This window comes from Lasioglossum baleicum, chromosome 4 (genome assembly GCF_051020765.1).
Source record: "Lasioglossum baleicum chromosome 4, iyLasBale1, whole genome shotgun sequence".
Classification (NCBI taxonomy): Eukaryota; Metazoa; Arthropoda; class Insecta; order Hymenoptera; family Halictidae; genus Lasioglossum; species Lasioglossum baleicum.
In genome coordinates this window covers 9,334,265-9,356,003 of record NC_134932.1, presented here as the reverse complement: position 1 = coordinate 9,356,003, position 21,739 = coordinate 9,334,265, and the positions used below count along the sequence as shown (strand labels likewise).

At 41.5% G+C, this 21,739-nt stretch overlaps 4 protein-coding genes across 4 annotated transcripts; 1 reads left to right on the top strand and 3 right to left on the bottom strand.

Moving 5' to 3' along the window:
- Window positions 1–411: 411 nt before the first annotated feature.
- On the bottom strand, window positions 412–5,210 carry Tm9sf3 (transmembrane 9 superfamily protein member 3). The gene is made up of 10 exons (XM_076422159.1): window positions 4,909–5,210; window positions 4,426–4,621; window positions 4,020–4,142; window positions 3,701–3,945; window positions 2,968–3,207; window positions 2,616–2,900; window positions 2,251–2,459; window positions 2,045–2,191; window positions 1,900–1,983; window positions 412–1,820 (listed from the first exon to the last, which is right to left on the bottom strand). The coding sequence occupies exons 1-10, from the start codon at window positions 4,993–4,995 to the stop codon at window positions 1,676–1,678; spliced, it is 1,761 nt and encodes a 586-aa protein (XP_076278274.1). The 5' UTR covers window positions 4,996–5,210; the 3' UTR covers window positions 412–1,675.
- A 650-nt stretch (window positions 5,211–5,860) lies between these two features.
- Window positions 5,861–8,601, bottom strand: LOC143207859 (pre-mRNA-splicing factor RBM22-like). Its single transcript, XM_076421711.1, has 3 exons — window positions 8,314–8,601; window positions 8,186–8,239; window positions 5,861–7,078 (listed from the first exon to the last, which is right to left on the bottom strand). Exons 1-3 carry the CDS (start codon window positions 8,365–8,367, stop codon window positions 5,951–5,953), a joined length of 1,236 nt encoding a protein of 411 aa, XP_076277826.1. The 5' UTR covers window positions 8,368–8,601; the 3' UTR covers window positions 5,861–5,950.
- A 522-nt stretch (window positions 8,602–9,123) lies between these two features.
- LOC143207979 (uncharacterized) lies at window positions 9,124–19,689 on the top strand. Its single transcript, XM_076421952.1, has 6 exons — window positions 9,124–9,607; window positions 9,704–9,938; window positions 10,567–10,801; window positions 11,025–18,713; window positions 18,794–18,964; window positions 19,037–19,689. Exons 1-6 carry the CDS (start codon window positions 9,454–9,456, stop codon window positions 19,154–19,156), a joined length of 8,604 nt encoding a protein of 2,867 aa, XP_076278067.1. The 5' UTR covers window positions 9,124–9,453; the 3' UTR covers window positions 19,157–19,689.
- Ppan (Brix domain-containing protein peter pan) lies at window positions 19,449–21,394 on the bottom strand. The gene is made up of 6 exons (XM_076421969.1): window positions 21,237–21,394; window positions 20,830–21,110; window positions 20,544–20,754; window positions 20,129–20,455; window positions 19,722–20,058; window positions 19,449–19,647 (listed from the first exon to the last, which is right to left on the bottom strand). The coding sequence occupies exons 1-6, from the start codon at window positions 21,252–21,254 to the stop codon at window positions 19,559–19,561; spliced, it is 1,263 nt and encodes a 420-aa protein (XP_076278084.1). The 5' UTR covers window positions 21,255–21,394; the 3' UTR covers window positions 19,449–19,558.
- Window positions 21,395–21,739: the final 345 nt, after the last annotated feature.

The window sequence follows — 21,739 nt, the reverse complement described above, 5'->3', positions numbered from 1 at the left end:
CTTCCTTAGATTTGTTCCTCATTCTGTTCCCAACACTCCTTCATCGCTAAAATCTAGGGCTTGCAATCCTGCAGGATCCTGTGTCATTTTTTGATCCCGCATTTCTTAAACAGGTTTTGCGAGACTATATGTATGAAATTAAAATTACGTGAATGGCGATGCGCAAGATGAACTACCCTCCCATTCATAAATCACTAGACACTTACTTGTCTTCAACAAAATGGCAATGAAAGAATACAGGCTTCCAACTTGATTTTATTCAGGAGAAGAGAAGGAAAGAAAGAAGAAGAGAAGGTAAGTGAGAGTCCGGTGATGAATACCTCCTACTTCCTTCCTCTTCTTCCGAAATCTCCCTGTCCCTTGAAACTATGTATAAAAAACGGTATCAGGTGATAAAACGCACTAGGATCGTTGTATGTAGAAATTTTATATTTCTTAGAACTGCTACGACTAACAACAAACCGTATATTCATTCGAATGTTTTCACTGATATTCGTCATTCGACAGTACCGGTTAGGGTCAAGCACATTCACCGTGATTTCAAAATCCCAATCCCCTTCTTATCGATAAACCTTGTTAGCGGCGGTTAAATTGAGTGCTTAAATAGTTTAATCCGCACTGAAGAGGATCGCAATTGAAAGGATCGTCCTATTTCACTTTTTGTTAATAGGCTCGCAACATTGTACCGATGCACTCACAATTCATAACGAAAGAAATCCACACAATTGGGAACGTGTTGGTGACGTGTACAGTACGAAGCCAATGGTAAAAAATTTGTTTCTTATGTTCACGTTCTTATTTCACGATCTAACACCTAGCTTATCTATTAAATTAACGTTAGTTGAATCGTCGGTGATCGAGCGTAGTTCTTCATATGACTAAAGTCTCCAGTCTAGAGTCACACAATGGAGAGGCACTGTCCTAATTGAAACAACTGAAATGTATTATTTCGCCTCCAGAATATAAACTTTTTCCTTCGTTTACAGATGGTTTTCAAAGCATGTATGCTGAAGATTTCGTGTTCAAGAATTCCAGTGAATTATTGACATTCGCTGGGCGCTTTGGAATGTTAATATATTCACGAAAAGTATTTTAGATGCCGTACAAGTTTCTATGTTTGTACAGTTCTTGGTTCCATTTCCATATGCGAATTTTTATGCGCGCAAAAATAATGTCCAGCATAATTGAGCAATATTACATAGTTGGTTGCTTCGAGTGAGAATTGTGAATCGAAAATTGCATAATTGAAACCTGCGCGGTTTTATATGATACGGAATTGTGACTCATAGGACGAACATTATATTTGACTGAATAATTGGCGAACAGTTTGTTTGTAAGGATGGCGCGCGAGCCATCGCAGGACTCGATTTTTTTATATTCGTGTTGAACAAATAAATTAAGAGAAAGATATTGCCATATTTGATCGAATATTCGACGATTTGTCGTACGCAAACAAGAACGTTTCGTATTCACTTTGTTAATTTTAATGTAATATTCATAATCGTTGATAAAGTTTTCTTTTTAAGTGTCGCGTTTGCGCGTTATTATTAAATAGTAAATAATTAAAAATATCAAGGGAAGAAGAGTCCTACTTTGTGAAGAGCAGCAGGCATCACTCTGTACGCTCTTATTAGTTTAATCCCACGACATAGACGTTACACTAGAGCGTTGTGCTTTAGTCTATCTTCACTGTGGAATAAATTTTTCGTACAAATGCATTAGTACCGACGTAACCGACTGTTCCGCACATTATACCCAAGGCAAGGCTGAATAATGCCATGTAACCAAAGTAAAATGCTGTCTGGAAGAGACCGTACATTCTGCAAATGAAAAACGCAGTAAATTAATACATTATACTAGCCTACAATTAAAGACTATCTATATTATAAAAAAACATACTTAGTCTTGAAGAAGAAATAATAAAAGGAGTATATGTAGACGTATCCAGCAGTCGAAGCTGCAGCTAAGAAACTTGTCCACTGCCTGTAAGAAGATATTATGTTAAAGGATTGGACTGACTCTTAGTAATTTAACTAATTCTTACCATCTATAGTCTTCAGCGTTCAGCAGAAAGTATGTACACACGATAGTAACGCAAACGGTTACTATCATTAGAATAACGAACACTAGTAACATAAAACCATAGACATAATAGATTTTATATGCCCAGAATGAGGTAAAGATGAAGTACCTGAAAGAATGCATCGTTTTAATCAGTTCGTAAACATTTCAATGAATCGGAAAACGTACATTTCAATGAATATCGATCCGAATGGTAAAATGCCGCCAAGCATTATGATAACTAGCGGTTCCATAAACCATTTCTTTTCAGGAATAGGTCGCGGTACTGCGTTAATCCTACATGGCGCGTCCGGTGTTCCAGCAAGATTACGACCTAAGATGGTTCCAACCAATGTTAAGGGTAGTATCACGAATATGCAAATACACGTAACCGCCACCTGAATAAAAGAAAATCACTGTTAAAGTAATATCGGACTTTCAGTGTTATCGGTAGACTGCGTATCTTCATGCAAAGTAAAAATTGTTCCCTTAATGATTATAAATTTTTAATTTTCTCTACTCAATTCTGCTGTAAATGCATAAAGATACCGTACCATAGATCCGAAAGGTATCGCACGGCTAGCATGATAATACATGGCGATGAAATTGATAAAGAAAGCAGTGCCACAAACAATAAGAGGTAACATAAAGGCACTGAGAATCATTTGTTTGATCCAAATTCGTCCTCCCATACGAGCGTATAAACCACCTCCGGCGTATCCGTTTATGGGCGATGTAGCAGCGTATACAAAAATTGCTGTAGATAGCATTGAACCCCTTTCAGTGTAAAGCTCTCCAAGAATAGCAAAAATGATAACGCTAAGTACAACAACTGTGACCTACAGACAAAATAGGGTGTGTCATTCCGCATGTTCATTGGATTCGTTCGTTTACCAAAGTAATTACCTGATAGCCTGCACCTATTAAAGCAGAGAAAAGCATTGCATGACTGGCTGGTCTAAATACATCCCCGTGAACCTGTTTCCAGCCGTACTCGTCTCCTAAATCTCTTTCCATGTCATCCATCTCTTCGTCCCTGCTATACCTAGCATAATCTTTCCTTAATGTACGCATCAGAATCATTGAGACAAGCCCAACAAGGAAGATTACCATCATGAAGCTATTGAAAATGCTGAACCAGTGAATCTGAAAGGAAACATCGGTGCATTAAACTGTTAATTTGATTTTAGACTGCGGATGTTTGTACAATCATGGCTTTTGAACATTTTCAAAATATGCTAGGATATAAAATACGACAGAATTTAGTACGATTTTATTTTATTTCAGACCTAAAAACCACAGAAAATAAGATTTTATTTGATTCGAGTTTCTCTCTCTCTTAAAATTCCTCTATAAAAATTGCAAATTGCATAAAGTGCGATTTTATTGAACTTTATGCAAAATAAAAATTGTCTGCATCGATTACGAGAAATAGAAACCAAATTGAATGTTATTTCTTCCCTTAATGATTTTAATAGAGGAGAAATTATATATTGACATCTTCAATTTTCAAAATTTTCCAACAATTTTGAATTTTATCTACTCAATTTTGCTATAAATGCATAAAGATCCGCAGTCTACTAATCATATTCAATTGACACAAAGGGACCAAAAGGGTTTCGCTTCTAGCGCAACGTACCCTGTGCTGGAAGAAATTAGGGTCCAAGTATTTGTCGAATCTATCTTCAAATTTCACGTTACTCTTCTTCCAGTTAACTTCGTAGCTGAAAGAGATGGCCGCGCCTTGTTCTATTTTAACTTTGTTTTCGCTGGTCAAATTCACATCGACTATTTGCTTTCCATTGTAGCCTATGTCAAACTTTTTATGTGTCCAAATGTAATATGATACCTCTCCGTTATTCTCTTCTGGATCGCCGACAACTCCTAAACAACATGATAAAAGAATCGATCAGTACAACTGTCCAACAATATACTCAAATAAGAAAGCACTGCGTTACCCCAAATTGGTAGGTCGTCCATGTACATCTTGTACCAATACTGATTCTTCACTGCATATATGAACGCTTTCTCTTTCTCTTCGTTTAACCTAATCTGGCAATACTCTGTTTTTACAACATCAGCTGCGAATACGTACAATAGATAATGCAATTAAAACTTCTTCAAATATTTAATAGTGTCTATTAATAAGTAGACTCCGGATTATGCAAAATAAAAAGTTCCTGCATCAATTGCAGGACACGGGAGCTAAATATAAATTTATATTTTTTACTAATAATTTCAACGTAGTGAAAATAATATATTAATCCTCTTAAAGTCTTCTAATTTGTTTTAAATTTCACCTACTCATTTTTGTCATAAATGCATAAAATCAGGAGTCTATTAATAAGTAATATCGACGATTACATTTGAATTCGATTTCAAGGCCGCTAAATTTGAGTTCGATGCCTTGTAGTGCCTCAGAGAAAGTTTCGTGATAATGGTTAATGACATTTTTCATGCCTTTACAAAAGTGTAGCGAATAGTACGAATAGGTTTCTTGGCGGTTATGATATGGTCCGACTGTACTCATCCATAGGACTACTTCGTCATTATCCTCGTACTGAAAACAGAAACATTGTAGGAGTAAAAGTTTTTACTGAAAAATATATAGGGGTGCATATTGATAGACAATCGACAATAGATTGACAGTATTTTCTTTCACGAATAGTGAGTACGTATCAGACACAGAAAATCATGATTACATATTGACCTATTGTGAAGAGATAAGGAAGGAACGACTGCCAACGGGACAGAATGCGCGTTACGTGTCGCGAGTATGTTAATCGAGTGTGAGGAACGGTGTTGGAACTTTGACATTTCGAAAATATGTCATTTCTAAATACTTACGATGTGATTGTGCTCGTCGGGACGGGCAAAGGGGAGTAGGCTAAGCGCCACAAAGTGGAATAACAATCGAGCCCGACACATGTTCATCGTGACGGGAAGGCGCGCTAGGCGCCTTATGCTACTACAGATAGAAATTCAATGATATCTGACAATAAAAACATCCCATAGATTCACAAAATACGACTAACGTAGCAGAAACACCGGACGGACAGACATCAGTGGACACGTATTAAAATGCAACGATGACACTCTCACAGTAACCGCTAATACCCGCTGGACTCGTAAGAACGTTTTCCTACATCAGATGGCGCTTCATGGTCGCCTAACGGAGGATGTACATAGAGAAGAAACTCGAATATTTTTCTTGTTAACCGATTTCCAGTGCGCATGAGTCCGTAAGTGGATCTCTCAAAACGCGGACCAATCAAAGCGCGACTACAGCTGTATCTGTCACCTGATTGGTCCATGTTTTTGGTGAATAACTTCGGAGAATATTTTCGCAAAGGAAAAAAATAATTCAAATAACTTCAAGAATCACGGATTCACCCTGCAGCGATTAATCATGAATAGACTGCGGACTTTTATGCAAAATAAAACTTGCCTGCATCGATTATAAGAAATAGAAACTATATATGTAAATCGAATGTTATTTTTTTCCTCAATGATTTTAATAGAGGAGAAACAAGGAGAAATCAATTATTGACCTCTTCAATTTTCTAAATATTACAACAATTTTGAATTTCATGTACTTCATTTTACTGTAAATGCATAAAGATCTATATACAGTCTGATACAGTCTAATCAAGTCCAATCAAGTCTAATCATGAATCACAAGAGAAATAGAAATCACTTTGTCTTCAGTCTTACTACTAGTAACTTGCTGCTAATTTCTAATTGGTTAATTCGCCGTTAGATGGAGGGGATGAATAACAATACTATATAAAAGCATGTATATAGGGTAAAGAAAGTCAAATATCATATATATTTTTACAGGCTTTCTCTGATACAGTCGTGATTATTAAATTGTTCAACACTATTACTGTTATTCTTCTGGCCAAGGCTTTCCTATGCCTTGAGACGCACCCATTCTCGATGGGTCCTGACTCGGATAATGTATCGGAGTTGTTCCTGGAGGGAAAATTGGTGTTGCGGTAGCAGCTGTCATCTGAGGTGGGAACATGAATTGTGGAGCAACAGGTGGTGGAGGTATCATCATTGGTGGTATCATTCCAGGAGTAGTTTGCAGATTGAAGAAATTGTTGCCCATGCTTTCCGGAGGTGGTGGTAAAGCACCTGGCAACCCTGGTACAGGTTCCAGGATTTCTCTGGTTGCCTCTGCTGCTGATACTGTCTGTCTTCCTTGAGAGCGTCCCCATTTGATAGTCAATCTTCTGCCTCCCAATATTAGTTTGTTGAATGTCCTTTCTGCTGCTGCTTCCGCAGCGCTTCTTTGCGTGTACTGAATAAAGGCACACTGCTGACGAGGAACCATCGTAATGGAACGTATTTCTCCGTACTGATAAAAATGATCACGCAATTGCTTCTCTGTTAAAACATCTCCCAAATTGCCAATGTATAGTGTTGTGATCGATTTATCCTCGGGTGGGTCTAGCTTCGGCATCGCAGCAGCTCTGCGCATTAGTTTATCAGCAACAGGATCGTTCACACCATAATAACGATCCTTAATGTTTTGATCAGCTAGTGGATCATCGGGATCTGTAGGCTTCTCGTGACGGTATGGACATTCTTCTCCTCTCTTACACTCTCCTTTAACCCAGAAGGAACAGATATGCGGTCTATTTCTTTTATAATATGGACTTGTTCTTGCTAGTTTCATTAGTAGATCACTAGCAGCTGCAGATTTGCCAACAGCTCCAGCCGGCGATGTTGCATCTATTTTACCAATTTCACTATCTATGTTTTGTACATAATACTCTTTGTTTACATCTGACCTGGGCAGGTCATCTTTAATTTTAAGCGCAGCGTCACGCACTTGGATGGGCAAACCGTATTCTAAATCAAGCAAACATGTTTGACAGACATTCTTCAAACGACTACAAGTCTGACAAACTTCAGTTTTCTTAAAACGCATTCTCGCACCAGGACACCATCTGAATACTGTGAATGGTCGCATACAGATTTTGCATTCTTTTCCATACTTTTCCTTTGTCTGCAAAAGAAGTAGAGAGGTTGTTGTTTAATGTTCCAATGTGCAACTTTAACACTAATCCTACCAAGCCCAAAACATATAAAAGTGATACACCATATAGAAGTGTGAGAAGGTTGGATTTATTCAACTTTGTACGGTATTCATTATAATACGTGTTTAAATAAAGAAAATAATTCAGTCATTTCCTATCAAAGCGTTTTTGTAATTTCAATAACTATGGAATAGAAAACTGGTCAATTTGACTGTGGTAGGTTTAGTATTAACATTCCTTAACCCTTCCAACCTGACAGAGGTATGCCATCTGGCCCCTCGCTATTTTTATGTCACTGTCACTATCACTATCTGTATTCCACATTCTGATTTTTCCATAGACATGTTTTTACATGTTGATGCCACGACTGCTAAGAGTGAACCAATAGTAACAGCGAAAACATCTCGAGTCCTGAGCATCGTCATCTACATACCTGTGGTTGTAAGGAAAAACGTTGCATGTTGCAATTACAAAAAATTTGAGTTTACACATTAATTGAGCTTTAGAGTATAGGATTTATGTATTTATACCGGTAAAAAAGTCATGAAAACAAATTCGAAAGGCTCAGAAAATAATGCAATTTAACCAATGTCCTATGTCAAAACTTTAAACGGCAATACTTGGGAAATGAAAGTATTTATACGACATGCTGTGTTCTTCCTTATGATCACAGATATAGATCTCTTATAGCTTCGTTAAATAAACAAACACACACACCTGAGTGAGTTCAGAAAGAAACAGCAGAAACTGTATGACACATCAAATCGAAGAGACACACTATGTGAGACACGTTTGCTTTCATATCTTTATGTTTATAAATAAAAGAAAGATTTATCGATAAAATTCGAAAAATGATTGAGTAAGATATGAAATTTATAATAATAATACCGTTTTCATTCAGAATAAGTATCGTTGAATCATAAAAAGACGAATATTCATTATGTTGCATCAGAACGTATTTACATCGTACGTCGTTCGTCTGCATACGATAGATCGTGAGGACGTACACTGTACGTTCTTCGGGTCAGAAGGGTTAAGAGAGAAAATAATTATACAATTTGCAAAGATGCGCTTACCATACGAATATATGGATTGTCACCAAGACAAGTCTGACATAATATTGGGAATTCCTAAAATGAAATGTTTATTAATTAGATTAATGTTGTTTGGTTACTTGTTTAGAAGTTTGCTTTGTATTACTCACAGCATCTTCCCAATTTTGTCTGTTGTATGTGTTTGTAGTTTTCGACGTAGCCATTTTAAATTACTATGCGTCAACAGAGTAGCCAAGCCAGATGCAGGGAAAGATAGCGACTGAAATGGACTGAAACTAAATCACTGCCACTGACACTGACGGACTGACGATCACGATCAATCACGATCACTCAACAAAGGAAAAGGAAAGGAGTACGGCGTACGGTCAGTGATTCCGTATTGTTCCGTATTCCGTATCAGTGATGCCAGAGCTGTGGTACTGTGGTACCATGTGGTACTAAACCATACCCCCACCATAGCCTACTATTGCCCCTACGTTGTTTTCCAACGCGCCCGCGCGCTACACCCACCAGCGTATCACTCTACTGTATCCGTAGAGGTACGCTGGTGAGTGTAGCGCGCGGGCGCGTTGGAACACGACGGAGGGGCAATAGTAGGCTATGGTGGGGGTATGGTTTAGTACCACATGGTACCACAGTACCACAGCTCTGGCATCACTGTTCCGTACAATTCCAGATCTATGGTCGAGATCAGTCAAGTCAGTAACGTAAAAGTGTGGCCAAAATGGAGTACCTCGATCACCCCGCCTAATTTCGCAAAATTTGTTATGACTTAAGTTTAAAATATGAATGTACAACATGCTTGTGTTGTATTAAAATTAATTATGTATACGTACATACAATATAATATATATATATATATATATATATATATATATATATATATATACTTCTGAACTCTTCCGGTCTTTTCTGTCTGTAATAAGTAATACTTCCCCACTACTTTCCCCACGAACTTAGGACGTATATAGATAGATACGTCCCTGCATTTGGTCGCACATGCGCGTGAAACCCATGCAATATGGGTCCATTCCGTTGCACGCATAATGCGCATACACTGTATAGTGTATGCATAGAGACTCTTATACTACAGTATAAGAAACAGCCAATGAGGTGAAGGGAAGTTCAAATTCAAACGAAAGCTGATCGAAATGTCGGAACGCTATGACCGCTTTTTCAAATGACCGTTACGGCCAGTTACGGCTTGTTACGGTTGGTTATGGTATACGAGTAACAGCGTCAGTCATCAGTATTTCATAATTTGATTAGGTAGTTAAATTAACGCGAACATGTCGGACAGTATTAAGGTTGCGATTAAAGTGAGACCGTTGATTAAACGGGAAAAGGACGATAATCTGTCACCACAATGGAAAGTTCAAGAAAACACGATTGTGTCGACGGATACGGAGCTAAAGAAACGCGGAGATGGTGGATATTGTTTCGGTATTTATCAATCATTTTTAATTTGTCAACGTTCTGTAATGTTTCTCGTACAAACCTTTTGTTACATGTCCTAACGTTTCATTGGCAATTTTACAGATCATATTTTTGATATGGATGCATCAAATGCAGATGTATTTGATAGTATAGTAAGGCCAATTGTTGATGCTGCTGTAAATGGATTCAACGGTACTATATTTGCCTATGGCCAGACAAGTTCTGGCAAAACGTACACAATGATGGGCACCAGGGACGAACCAGGGATCATACCGCTAGCTATTGAACACATGTTCAGTGCTATCACGAACACAGCTGGTCGAGAATTCTTATTAAGGTTTTATAATAAATTTGAACCCTTTGCACTCGGAGCTATTGCGTTGACAAGAAAGTAATTTCGGTATGTTAAGGTGAAATAAAACCCAATTTTGTTATTCAATATGTAGCTGTCGCAGCTTTATGAAAATAGCCAATAACTTTATTAAGCTAGCAGAAAGATGGCAAAAGATCATCGAACAAAATGGAAAATATTTGATCGATTAAAGTTCATTGCTTAAAGAAATTTTTATTTCACCTTAAAATACCAAAATTACTTTAAAACATTTCTTCCGATCTAGAATATTTCCATTTGCTACGATTTTTGAAATTTGATAATATGTCATACAATACCTAAATGTTTAGTAATTGATTAGATACCGATATGTTTAATATTGTAAACAATACTTTGAATAATGGTACAGCAATTTTTAGTGGTGTCTCTCAGAGGGGACAACCAAGTGCAAAAGATTAAAGAATACAGTTGTATTAATCAATTATGTAGTCATCATTCTTTTCTAATTGAAGAAAAGAATCTAGTAATAGTGAATCATCTAATAGTTAGTAAGAAGACGGATTAATTGTTGAAAACCAAATTTCAATCTAACAAGTCGAAGTTTCAATTGCCATACAAAATCATTATCTTCTAGAGTGTCGTACTTGGAAATCTACAAAGAGAAAGTCAACGATTTATTAAATCCAACTGGCATCGACCTGAAGTTGAAAGAAGACACCAGCGGTCAAGTTTTTCTACATTGTAAAGAAGAGATCACCAACAGTCCAGAGACCATGATATCTATAATGAAGAAGGGAGACAAGAACAGGAGGACGGGAGAAACAAATATGAACGAGCGTAGCAGTAGAAGTCACACAATATTTAGAATTGTAAGTTAACATCGAACATCACTGTGTCGTGCAAGGTTACCATATTTTGCTGGTGTCGGGCAACCGAGCCCCTTACCCTTCCCGCCCCTCGCCCAGCTTGTCTGCTAAGTCCGCCCCACTCTTGGCGCAAGAGTAAGGGGCTCGGTTGCCCGATACCCGCAAAATATGGTAACCCTGGTGTCGTGTACGACGGTATTACAATGTTTATATACGTTTTCTGCAGACAATCGAGAGTAGAGAGGCCTCGGGTGATTCGGACAGTGTGATTCAAGTTTCCCAGTTGAATTTAGTGGATCTGGCTGGGTCCGAGAGGGCACGGCACACAGGAGCAACCGGTGAGAGATTCAAAGAGGGTCTGCATATCAATTTGTCTCTGTCGACATTGGGTCTGGTGATCAAGCAGTTGAGCGAATACACAGATGGCCAGAAATACGTGAACTTCCGTGATAGCAAATTGACCAGACTGTTACAGAACTCTCTGGGCGGCAATGCTATGACAACCATAATTTGCGCCGTGACTCCTGCCGCTGTGGACGAGACACAATGCACTCTATCGTTCGCATGCCGTGCGAAAAGCGTGAAGAACAAGCCACAAGTGAACGAGGTGATGTCGGATGGGGCGCTTTTGAAACGTTACGCGAAACAGATATCAAAACTGCAAACGGAACTGCAAAAGATCAAGCAGGAAAACCGAGTGGCGGAAGTCGAGGAGATGGAATCGAAGTTGCAAGAGAAGGAGCGGGCGAATCAGTTATTGGAAGAACGTATAGAGTTGCTGAAGACTCGGATCGTCTCCGGGGACACCGCTAGCGAGGACTCGTTCAAAATCAAGGCGAAAAGAAGGCAAACGTGGGGCGGTCCGGGGGTGGTAAATTTTCGGCCTGCTTTTCAGCCGACGCCGGGCTTGCCGACTATTAAAGAAGTATCCTACGAGAAGCCCTGTAGGAAGAGCATCATTCAATCCGTCGATTTGATGAATGAAACCTTTCAAACGGCTTTCACGGACTTCGAGCTGGAGCTGTTCGAGAGCGAGCGCGATCGAGTAAACGAGGAGAACGACAGCGACAGCGACCAGGAATTATTAGTGAAGAAACACAAGCATCGCGTCACGTTCAGAGATGAAGTGTTTACCATCAAGCCGGAGAGGCTAAGCGCAACGCCGGAGAGATCGAATCGCAACACAGCGTGTCAGACGATCAGCTGCCAAGCTTCTCCATCGACGCCGAAGCACGTTCTGCGGGAATGCATCAGCCATTTGACGAAAGAGTTTGTGGAGCTCCGCCAGTTCACAACACTGGAGAAGCAGCTTATGAGTCTGAATGACAACGTGAAGAAGGACATCGAGTCAGAGAGACCAGTGCTAGAATACGCGCCGGAGGTGAAGAAACAGCTAGGAAAGTTGAATCTCGGGGAAGAGACGAACACGGAACGCGTGATCGATGAATTATGTTCGAGACTTAGCGAGCTTGAGAAAGAGAATATCTTGGAGAAAGAGACGAGTCGAAAAGCAACGAAACAGTTCTCGGAGGTGGAAAGGCAAATGAAAAACATCACCTCCGAAAGAGACGAATTTGAGTACATGAGCCGCGAACTGCGCGCGGAACTGAAGAAGAAGACCGCCGAGCTGGAGCTGAAGAATATGTCCGAGGAAAGTGTGAAGGAGGTGGAGTTGAAGAAGATCTTCGAACTGGAGAGGAAGTTGAAGAACGTTACTCTGGAATACACCGAATTGCGCGGCGAATCGACTAAGAGGATCGCAGAATTGCAGAAGGAGGTCGAGAACATCGTCTCCGAGAGGAAAGAGTTCGAGCTTATACGCCGTGAGCTATGTAGCCAACTGTCCATCAAGTCTTTGGAGTTGGACAAGCTGAAAAACGATCCGGTAATCGTGAATGCCGAAATGAAATTTGAAATTCAACAACTGGAGAAGCGGAACGGGGAGATCGCGTCCGAGAAAGCGGTTATGGAGCAAACAATCGTCGATCTGCGAGCAGAATTGAGTCGAGTATCCTCGGACGCGGAATCGAGAATCGTTGTCGAGCGAACAGCGCACGAAGAAACTGTCGGAAGAGTTTCTCAATTGCAGAAGCAGGTCGATGACCTCGCTTTGAAAGGGAACCAGCTTGAACGCGTCAACGTTGACTTAAACGCGCGACTGGACCAAAATATCCTCGATTTTGAGTCGAAGATTGCAGCGGAGGAATTCGCGAGGCAGGAAGCTGCGGCAAGAAACGTCGAGTTGGAGGAGCAACTTAAGAGTTTAATTGTCGAGAAGCAACAACTGGAAGCCAGCAACGCTGAATTGAGCAAAACAGTGTCCGAATTCGAGTCAGCCATGAAATCTGAGCACGTCGCACGACAGGAAACGGTTGAGAAGCTTTCTGTATTGGAGCAGGATGTCGAGAGTGTAACATTGGAGAAGAATGCACTGAAAGAGGCGCTGCAATTGAAGACAACCGAATTAGAATCGAGAGTCGCGCTGCACCAAAACTTGGTGCAGACTGAACAGACTGAATGCACATCAGCTGAGAGTGAACGCGACCGCGTAGACATTGGACTGCGTGCTGAGCTGGTCGAGAAATCTTCCGAGTTGGAGGCAAAAGTGGCAGAGCTAGCCGAAAGCAAGAAATCGATTGAGAAGCTGGTTGAGCTGGAAGAGCGTGTCAGAAGGATAACATCTGAGAAGGACGAGCTGCTACGCGACAATGCCGAGTTGCGCACTGGACAAACCGAAGTTCACCAATTACTGGAGAAGATCTCTGATCTACAGAATCAGGTTGAAAGTAGGATAATCGAGAAGAACGAATTGGAAAGCATTAATACCGAACTACGATCCGAGTTGGGCCAGAGAATTTCCAAATTGTCGGCCATGGTCGCGTCAAAGCAGATTGAGAGCCAGAACGCGATGGAGAGAGTCTCTGAACTAGAGAGACAACTTAAAAGCACCGTTTCCGAGAAGGTTGAAGTCGGACGTGTCAACGATGAATTGAGACAGAAGGTATCTGAACTAGAAACCAAAACGACGGAGCAAATGGAAGCGACATTAGAGGTGGAGAGTAAAATCGAAACTTTAAAATCCGAGAAAGACGAGCTGCAACGCATTATCGCTGAGATGAGCGAAGAGAAGTCGAAATTGGAGATAGCGATGGGAAAACTTTGTGAGTTAGAAACACAGATAGAGAAGAAGGAGCTCAAAGACGCGAACTCTCAATTGCTCGAGAAATTGAATACAGTAAGTACGGCCAAGCCGGAGCTGAAAAACGATGATATTCTTGTCAGCGAAGACGGCAACTGCTCTGTGAATCAGAGTACGAAGGACTGCCTGGACAATCAATCTTTTCTGTCCTATTCTAAACAGTACAATGACAGCACCTTCGACACATCGACTCTGATGTTGAGCATGGAGAAGAGTCAGCTGGAAGAGAGACTGTACATGAAGAGTCAGGAATTGAACGAGATCAAATCCGACGTTCAGAGTATGAGGCAGGACATAGAGAATCTGCAGGAGACTATCTACCTACTGACGACCGAGAACATGGAGATGGCCGGGAAACTGACCGTCGAGCGCGAAAACGCGAAACAGGCTGAGGCGAATTTTCAGAAAACGATCGACGAATTATACGACCGCATCTCGGACGTGACTAACCAGAAGATCACTTTAGAGAGCAACTTGGCTGCTGTGAACGATCAATTGGAGTCGATGCGTTCGAGAGGCGCAACATTGGAAGCTGCCAGCAACGAGGACGAGTCTTTCGCGTCCTACAAGAATAAAATCGACAAGCTGACAGCGGAGAACATCGAGCTGTCGAATTCGATAGCCGAGAAGAACAATGAGCTGAAGAGCATCAAGGAAAGCAAATCGCTTCTGTTCGATCACGAATGCATGTACAAGGAGAAGGCGGTTACTCTCGTGGAAAGGAACGAATGTTTGCGGGCAGAGAACGGCGAGCTCTCCACCGACTTGATCGACAAGATCGAAGAGATCGACGAGCTGAAGCAGCAGTGCGAGATCTTCAAGAAGAAGATGGAAGAGTCCTTGCTGAAGAGCGAAGTTTCCACCGAGGGAGATGCGAAAGATCTCCAATCGCAGAACAGTGCGCTGAAGGCTGAAATCATAGAACTGAAGATAAAGGTGACCACGCTGTCCGAAGAGAACACGAAATTGTCGAACGATCGGCTGCAGACCATTGAAGACCTCGAGAATTCACGAAACGAGAAGTTCGACGACGGCGTGGAGACGTCGTGCATGGAATCTCTTCAGGGAGAGAACCACGAGGCTCCGACACTTGCCGACAAGGTAGCAACGTTGCAGGAGAAGGTCAACCAACTGATTCGTCTGAACGAAAAGCTGAGCGACCTGAAGCTGACGCCTTGCAATCAGTGCTACCATCTCAAGAACCTGAACGAGAGTCGAAGGACTCTGAAGCTGGAAGCAAAATCGCTCAACCAGAAGCTCAAAGATCTTCAGAGGAAGTTTGATCGGAAGTGCGAAGATACCGAAATCTTAAAGAACAAGATCAACGAGGAGTTCAACACGAGCGTTAACGAACTGACTGCGAACGTGAGCTTCGTCGACGAGATAAACGTGAGCTTCGTCGAGGAAAGGGTGCGGACGTTGAACGAAGAGCTGCAGACGCTAAAGGTGGACCACGACAAGCTGACGGTCCTGTACGAGGACAAATGCAGCGAACTCGATCAGCTGCGCAGCAACGCGAACATAGATCAGTCATCAGGTCTTGACTCTACCCTGAAGAAACGTTCTGAGAAGAATAGCTGCAGAGTGATTCAGATTCAGAATCACATCGATCAACTGAAGACCGAAATAGACGAGATGAAGAAGAACAGCACGAGCTTCGCCGCCACGTTGAACAAATTCAGAGCTGAGAAGGCGAGCTTGTTGGAGAAGATCGACGGCTTGATAGCCAGCAACAAGGAACTCGAGCAGAAGTTGTCCACGAATGAGATTATCGCGGCGGAGAAGATGCAAGTTCTGGAGAACGAGTTGACGAACATGAGCAAGGAACTGGAACAGCTCTTCGATCGTGAGAAGACACTTCAGAGTCAGAGGTTGACTTCAGAAATGGAGCTGGAAGAGTTGAAGATTGAACGGGACAACAAGAGCGCGATGATCGAGTCGTTGAGAAACGACTTGGACTCGATAACGAAGAAGAATCAGATCGACATCGAGAGGCTGAACGGAGAGCTGAGCGACATTAAGCGGAGCATGATGAAGGAGTTGACATCACTCAAGTGTACCGCCAACTGCGCGGAGCTGTCCAGACAGTCCGTGAACGAGATCTTTCTGATCCTGGTGCAGACTCTGGTCTCGAAGGAGCAAGAGATGATCAAGACCATACGAGAAACGTACGAGAAGGATAAACAGGCGCTGGAAGAGGAGATACAGCAGAGTGCGGACTCGGAGAAACGCGCAACTACATGGGCGAAGGAACTGGAGACCGAGATCGAGAAGTTGCAAACGGAACTGACGGAACGGGAGCGTAGCCAGAAGGACTGTGAGAACAGGATCTCTCAGAAGGAGCATCTGCTCAGGGAGAGTATTCGCGAAAACGAGGTTCTCAGGGAGAACATGAGGATGCTCGAGGCAGACCTGCACAATCTGCAGACGGAGTTTGAGAAGTTGCACAAGGTCGACAACAAGCAGGAGGAAGCAATCTACGTGGCGCAAAAGAGGGAGAAAGAGGTGCAAGAGATATTCAAGAGCAAGGATCTGGAATTCCAGTCGAAGTTCAAGGCCGAGACGGAGATGTACGAGAAGAGAATCAATGAACTGACGCGCACCATCGAATCTTACAAAACGAAGAACTTGGAGATGAGCAGCGTCGTGGAGGGACTAGAGGCTAACGAGAAGCAGCTGAAGAACATCATCGAAGCGAATGCGATCGAGATCAAGAAGAGCGGCCACAGCCTGGAGAGAATGAGCGCAGAGATCCAGGAGCTGACAAACGCCTGCAACGAGGCGAACCAGCAGCTGGATCAGAAGGCTTCGCATATAGAGGAGATCTCGGCGATCTTGAGGAGCAAGTGCGACACGCTGGCCGAGTACAGAGCCAAGCTCGACGCTATACTTCCGGAGTTCGAGGTACTGAAGAACCACGTCGGCGATCAGAAAACGACTATAGAGCGGTACAGGCAGGAAGTCGAGATGTTGAAGGCGGAGAGGGAGGAGCAGCTCGAAGCGATCAAGGACAAATTGAAGGCGGAGGAGATCAAGAATGCCGGGATAAGTAAACAGCAGAACAACAGGAACGTCGCGCTGACAGAGGAGCTCAACGAGCTCAAAGAGAAGTACGAGATGCTTAAGCAGGATAACATCAAGCTGGAAAGGAGAATGAGGCACAGCACTAGTAAGATCAAAGCGGAAGCGGAAATGGATGAACTGAAGGAGCTGAACAAAAGACTGCAGAGCAGCTTGGACGGCGCAAGCAATCGCGTGGTCGAGCTCCAGGAGGTTAAGAATCAGACCTTGACGCAGCTAATCGACACCAAAGCCATGTACGATCTGCTGGTGCAGGAGAACACCAAGAACAAGAACGCTCTAGCCTGGTACGAGACCAAGTACAACGCCTCAAGTTCGTCGACACACGAGACCAAGATCGACGAACTTTTGCTCGAGAAAAACACGATCGCGCTCGAACTTGAATACAAGAAGCTGCAACTGACGGAGAAGGAGAAGGAAGTAAACGAGTACGCTAACCAGGTGAAACAACTGCAGGAGAAGAACAAGGAGCTGGACACGGAGCTGGATGAGTACGCGACGATCATCCAGGAGAATCGAGTCGAGGTCGCGGAGCTCGAAGAGAAGCTACACTCCCGTTTGACCGAGAACATTCGCATCAGCGAGCTGGAGCAGAAGCTGGACAGCCTGTACGAGGAGAACGACAAGCTTCGCGACCAGGTCGACGCTCTCAAAATGAGACTGCAGATGGATACGGAGAGAGTGGAAGGCGACGTGAAGTCGCGACAGAACGAAAACGTGATTCTGATATTGAAGAGGGAGAAAGCAGATCTGCAGACCGAGTTGAACACCTTGAAGAAACAGATGGAGGCCAGACAGTATGCCAGCGACACGAATGTTTCGTTGAGGGACGCGTCGATGATGAGCCAGGATCAGTCAAGAGACTCGAGCAAAAAGGTGCCGAACAACTTGGAAGGTGCGTGGAACCGCCTCACCGAACTCCAGGGTGAGAAGTACGAGATCATGAAGGCATTGACAGACTCGAGGCGACAGTGCGACAACCTGTTCAAGGAGAATCTCGAGGTGAAGAAGATACTACAATTGTACAAGGGTCAACTGAACGAGCCGAACTTGGAAATGAAGGAGGACGAAAAGCTTGACGACGTGCTGCACAACGAGAACAAGATCGCCTGGAAACTGGACAGTCGAACAATCGAGCTCGACCAGAAGGAGAAGAATTTGAAGGAGTGCGCTAACAAGATGCGAGACTTGGCTACTAAGAACAAAGATCTGGACATCGAATTGGGAAAGTCTGCAGCTACCATCCACGAGCGGGACGTCGAGATATCGAAGCTGAAAGAGACCTTGAAGTTCTTGAAGGAAGATAACAACAAACTGAAGAGCGAGATCGAATTGCTTCAGGCCCGACCTAGGACCAACAAGAACTTCCACAACGAAATGAGGGAGTATAGTTATCGATTGTGGAACAACACAAGCGTTAGCAATGAGAGCATGAAGAGACAGTTGCAAAATAGTGTCGTCGAGGACGACGAAAAATTGAAACAGCTTAAGAAGAAGATTCAGGATCTAGAACTGGCACTGGTGTCGAAAAATGGTAAATTAGCCACGTTGGAGCTTGAGATTAAAAGCCAAAGTTTCCCGTATGAGAAGAAGTGTAAGGATTTGAAGGAGCAACTGATTGCTTTTAGTAATAAGGTAGCGTGTTTTCACTCCTAAATCGTAAGGAAAAGTGTGATGAATTTTTCATTGGAATCGTTTATTTTACTTTGTTATAGAACACAAAGTTGAACCAGGAGATAAAGGAGCTTCGACGATGTCTAAACGATGTGGACACACGGGAATGCGACGTCTGTAGGCGTTGGCGTGTAAATAGAAAAGACCAGATTTGCCAGACGATACCGACCGACACAATACGTTTCTGCAGCAGTAACAGCGGTGTTGTTGAGGTACGTTCAGGTTGTTAATTTTTTGTACTCTCCAGTTATTAATGAACACGTTTTGAATTTTTGTTTGTGCAGGATCACTTGAAAATTGAGAAACTCGAGAGAGACAAAACAATGATGAAAATCGTCTGCCGTAAACGAACACAGCGTGTAAAAGAACTCGAGGCAGAAATAAATAGATTAAAAGGATGTTGATCAGCCTTTTATATATGCAACGACGTGCAATTGACGCACACCACTAGTTTTACGCGATCACGAAATTTTTATATATTTGACATAAATACTTGCATCTATCTCTAGTTTGTAACGCGTGAAGACATTTATATTTAACGGTGTAAATAATGTACATGTAACATATGTCGTTTATAAGTAATATTATCTGTGATGGAAAATAATAATTTTATTCGAGAACTTTTAACGCGCGCGCGCAATCGTACAGAATACTAGTTCATAAGCAATAAATAAAGTTGGTAATCCTTGTAATCACTTATATTGTATGAAACTATTTTTATTAAAAAATATTTTACTGGAAATATTGCTACATAATGTACAAAATTATTTGACGTAACTGATATTATATGTATGTATGTTTATATTTCACGGTTCGTTGGATTTCGATTTTTTCGTCTTGTATTTAGGTGCGAACTTTTTTGGCCTCTTCTCGCCAACTTTTCTTTGAAAAAGATCTACGAAAGAAAGTTTACCAATTAATACATTTTGCCAACTAAATTGATTGAAGATTGTAAAGTCGGATAATCACCTTTGTCAGGTTCCTCTCCTACTTCATCACGATAATATTGAGCATCATCGTCATCTTCCACTATGTTCTCTTTAGCCGATTCCTTCGCGATTTTTCGCAATAACGTTTCGCTTTCTGTTTTCTTCTTCTGTATTCCCTTTAGCGATTTCTCTTTGTGTTCCTGCTTCTCCTCTTCTTTTCGTCTTTTGTTTTGTTCCTGAATCTTTTTCCTTTTCTCTTTCAATTTCTTTTTTTCTTCTCGTTTCTTTTTTATCAGCAGTTTCTCTTCTTCCGATTTGTGAACATATTCGTGGAAAAGTACTTCGCCATCCAGAAGTCCGTCTTCGATTTTAATTAACTAAAATCAATTTTATAAAAACTACTGCTTACCGGTCGTTAGAATCATCGAACGAAAAGAGATCACCTACCTCTAATGTTAATCTGGGTCCTAATTCGGACAATCTAATTGCACTCGTGCTATTCGCATGATTACCACGCGAAGACAATGTTTGCGGCAACGTGACTTGGTTTGTAGGATCGTCTTCAGCTTCGCTCTCGGAAACAGTTCCTCTCGTCAGAAACTCGGAAAAATCATCGCATTTAGACAAGTTTGGTATCTTAGCTTGTACTATCTTCTTAACACCTTTCGATAAACCAACTGGCACCACTCTAATAGCGTAATGTCTGAGATCAATCGTTTTCGAGGTTGGATTGTAATTTAAACATAAACACCTGCGAATTGTACTTAAATTTACCTAAAACATTCCAAAAGAGATGTTTCTTTGTAATTCTACATATTATTTACTATGTACATACAACGTTTGCATCGATGTTTAAACTTACCGTAGTTAAATTTATGGTAGGGAACATATTTTGAAACATAGAAGCGATAAGCTTCAATTGCATACCTTCTCCGCTAAAATTGTTTAATACTACCAGCGGAGAATTTTTAAAAAGTTCTTCGAACACCATCTGTTTCTTTAACATAGATACCACATCACGAGCTAACGAGAAGCTGTGTACTTTAAACGAAAGCGTTGGTCCTCTTGGCAACCTGCAACGTATTTGTGTTTTAATCGTGCGTACAGTGTTTCATAGAAACAGTAGAATACATTAACTGTGGTTATACCTGCATAGCTTAAAATACATTCCTTGTTCTGTCTTCGTGAAGATGCACATGTGCGTAACATGAAGCACGCTCGCGATGGACAAGAAATCTTTGATAGTGTTCCGTTTTCTCTCCTTCAACGACGCAGCTGTGAATGGCTCCATAATTTTACGGAAATCTCGGGTGAGCTCCACTATGTGCTCCCCAGGTAAACCACGATGAATGACAAAGGAATGCGGTGCCTTTACCAAATCTAGATTTTCTTCCAGATTAATTTGTTTATTCTTCTTCACACAACGTCCCTGCAGAACGTTCGTTAGTATTCATTATTTTTGTATACCATCGTCTTAAATTTAATCCGACAATTCAGCCGTATTACCAAGAACAAGAGAAAATGAAATACATTTAAATTTACGAGAAATACGAACCTTTTTACGGCGCCCCATAGTGTTTCTTTAAAAGTCGAGGTTAGGTTCTCTATCACGTGTAAATATACAACAGACTGCTGTGAAGTTGCCGCTACTACGAATGCAGGTTATCCACAATGCGATACCTTCAAGATGATTAAAATCACTATTAAATATTTTTTATTTGGTAACTTTTTTTAGTAATTATTTTGATTGATTCACTAGATCATTCATAAATACAGCTTTTTTAATTCTTATGATTCATAATGTTGTGACTGTCAAGAACATATAAATGCATCGTATTATAACATGTTCGGTTGCTTGGGTAGGCTTTGCTGTTTTCAAGAATAAGAATCGGTTCGATTGAATTCACGATAATATTCATAAGGAAGAAAGATTAACGGTTTCGTAATATTCTCACGTGCGCCGTTAAGACATTTTTTATTGTCCAGACATCAGAGTGTACTCTAACAAGAGATGTTCTGATTTTCTAATAATTACTTTGCTTCGACCATTATATTGTC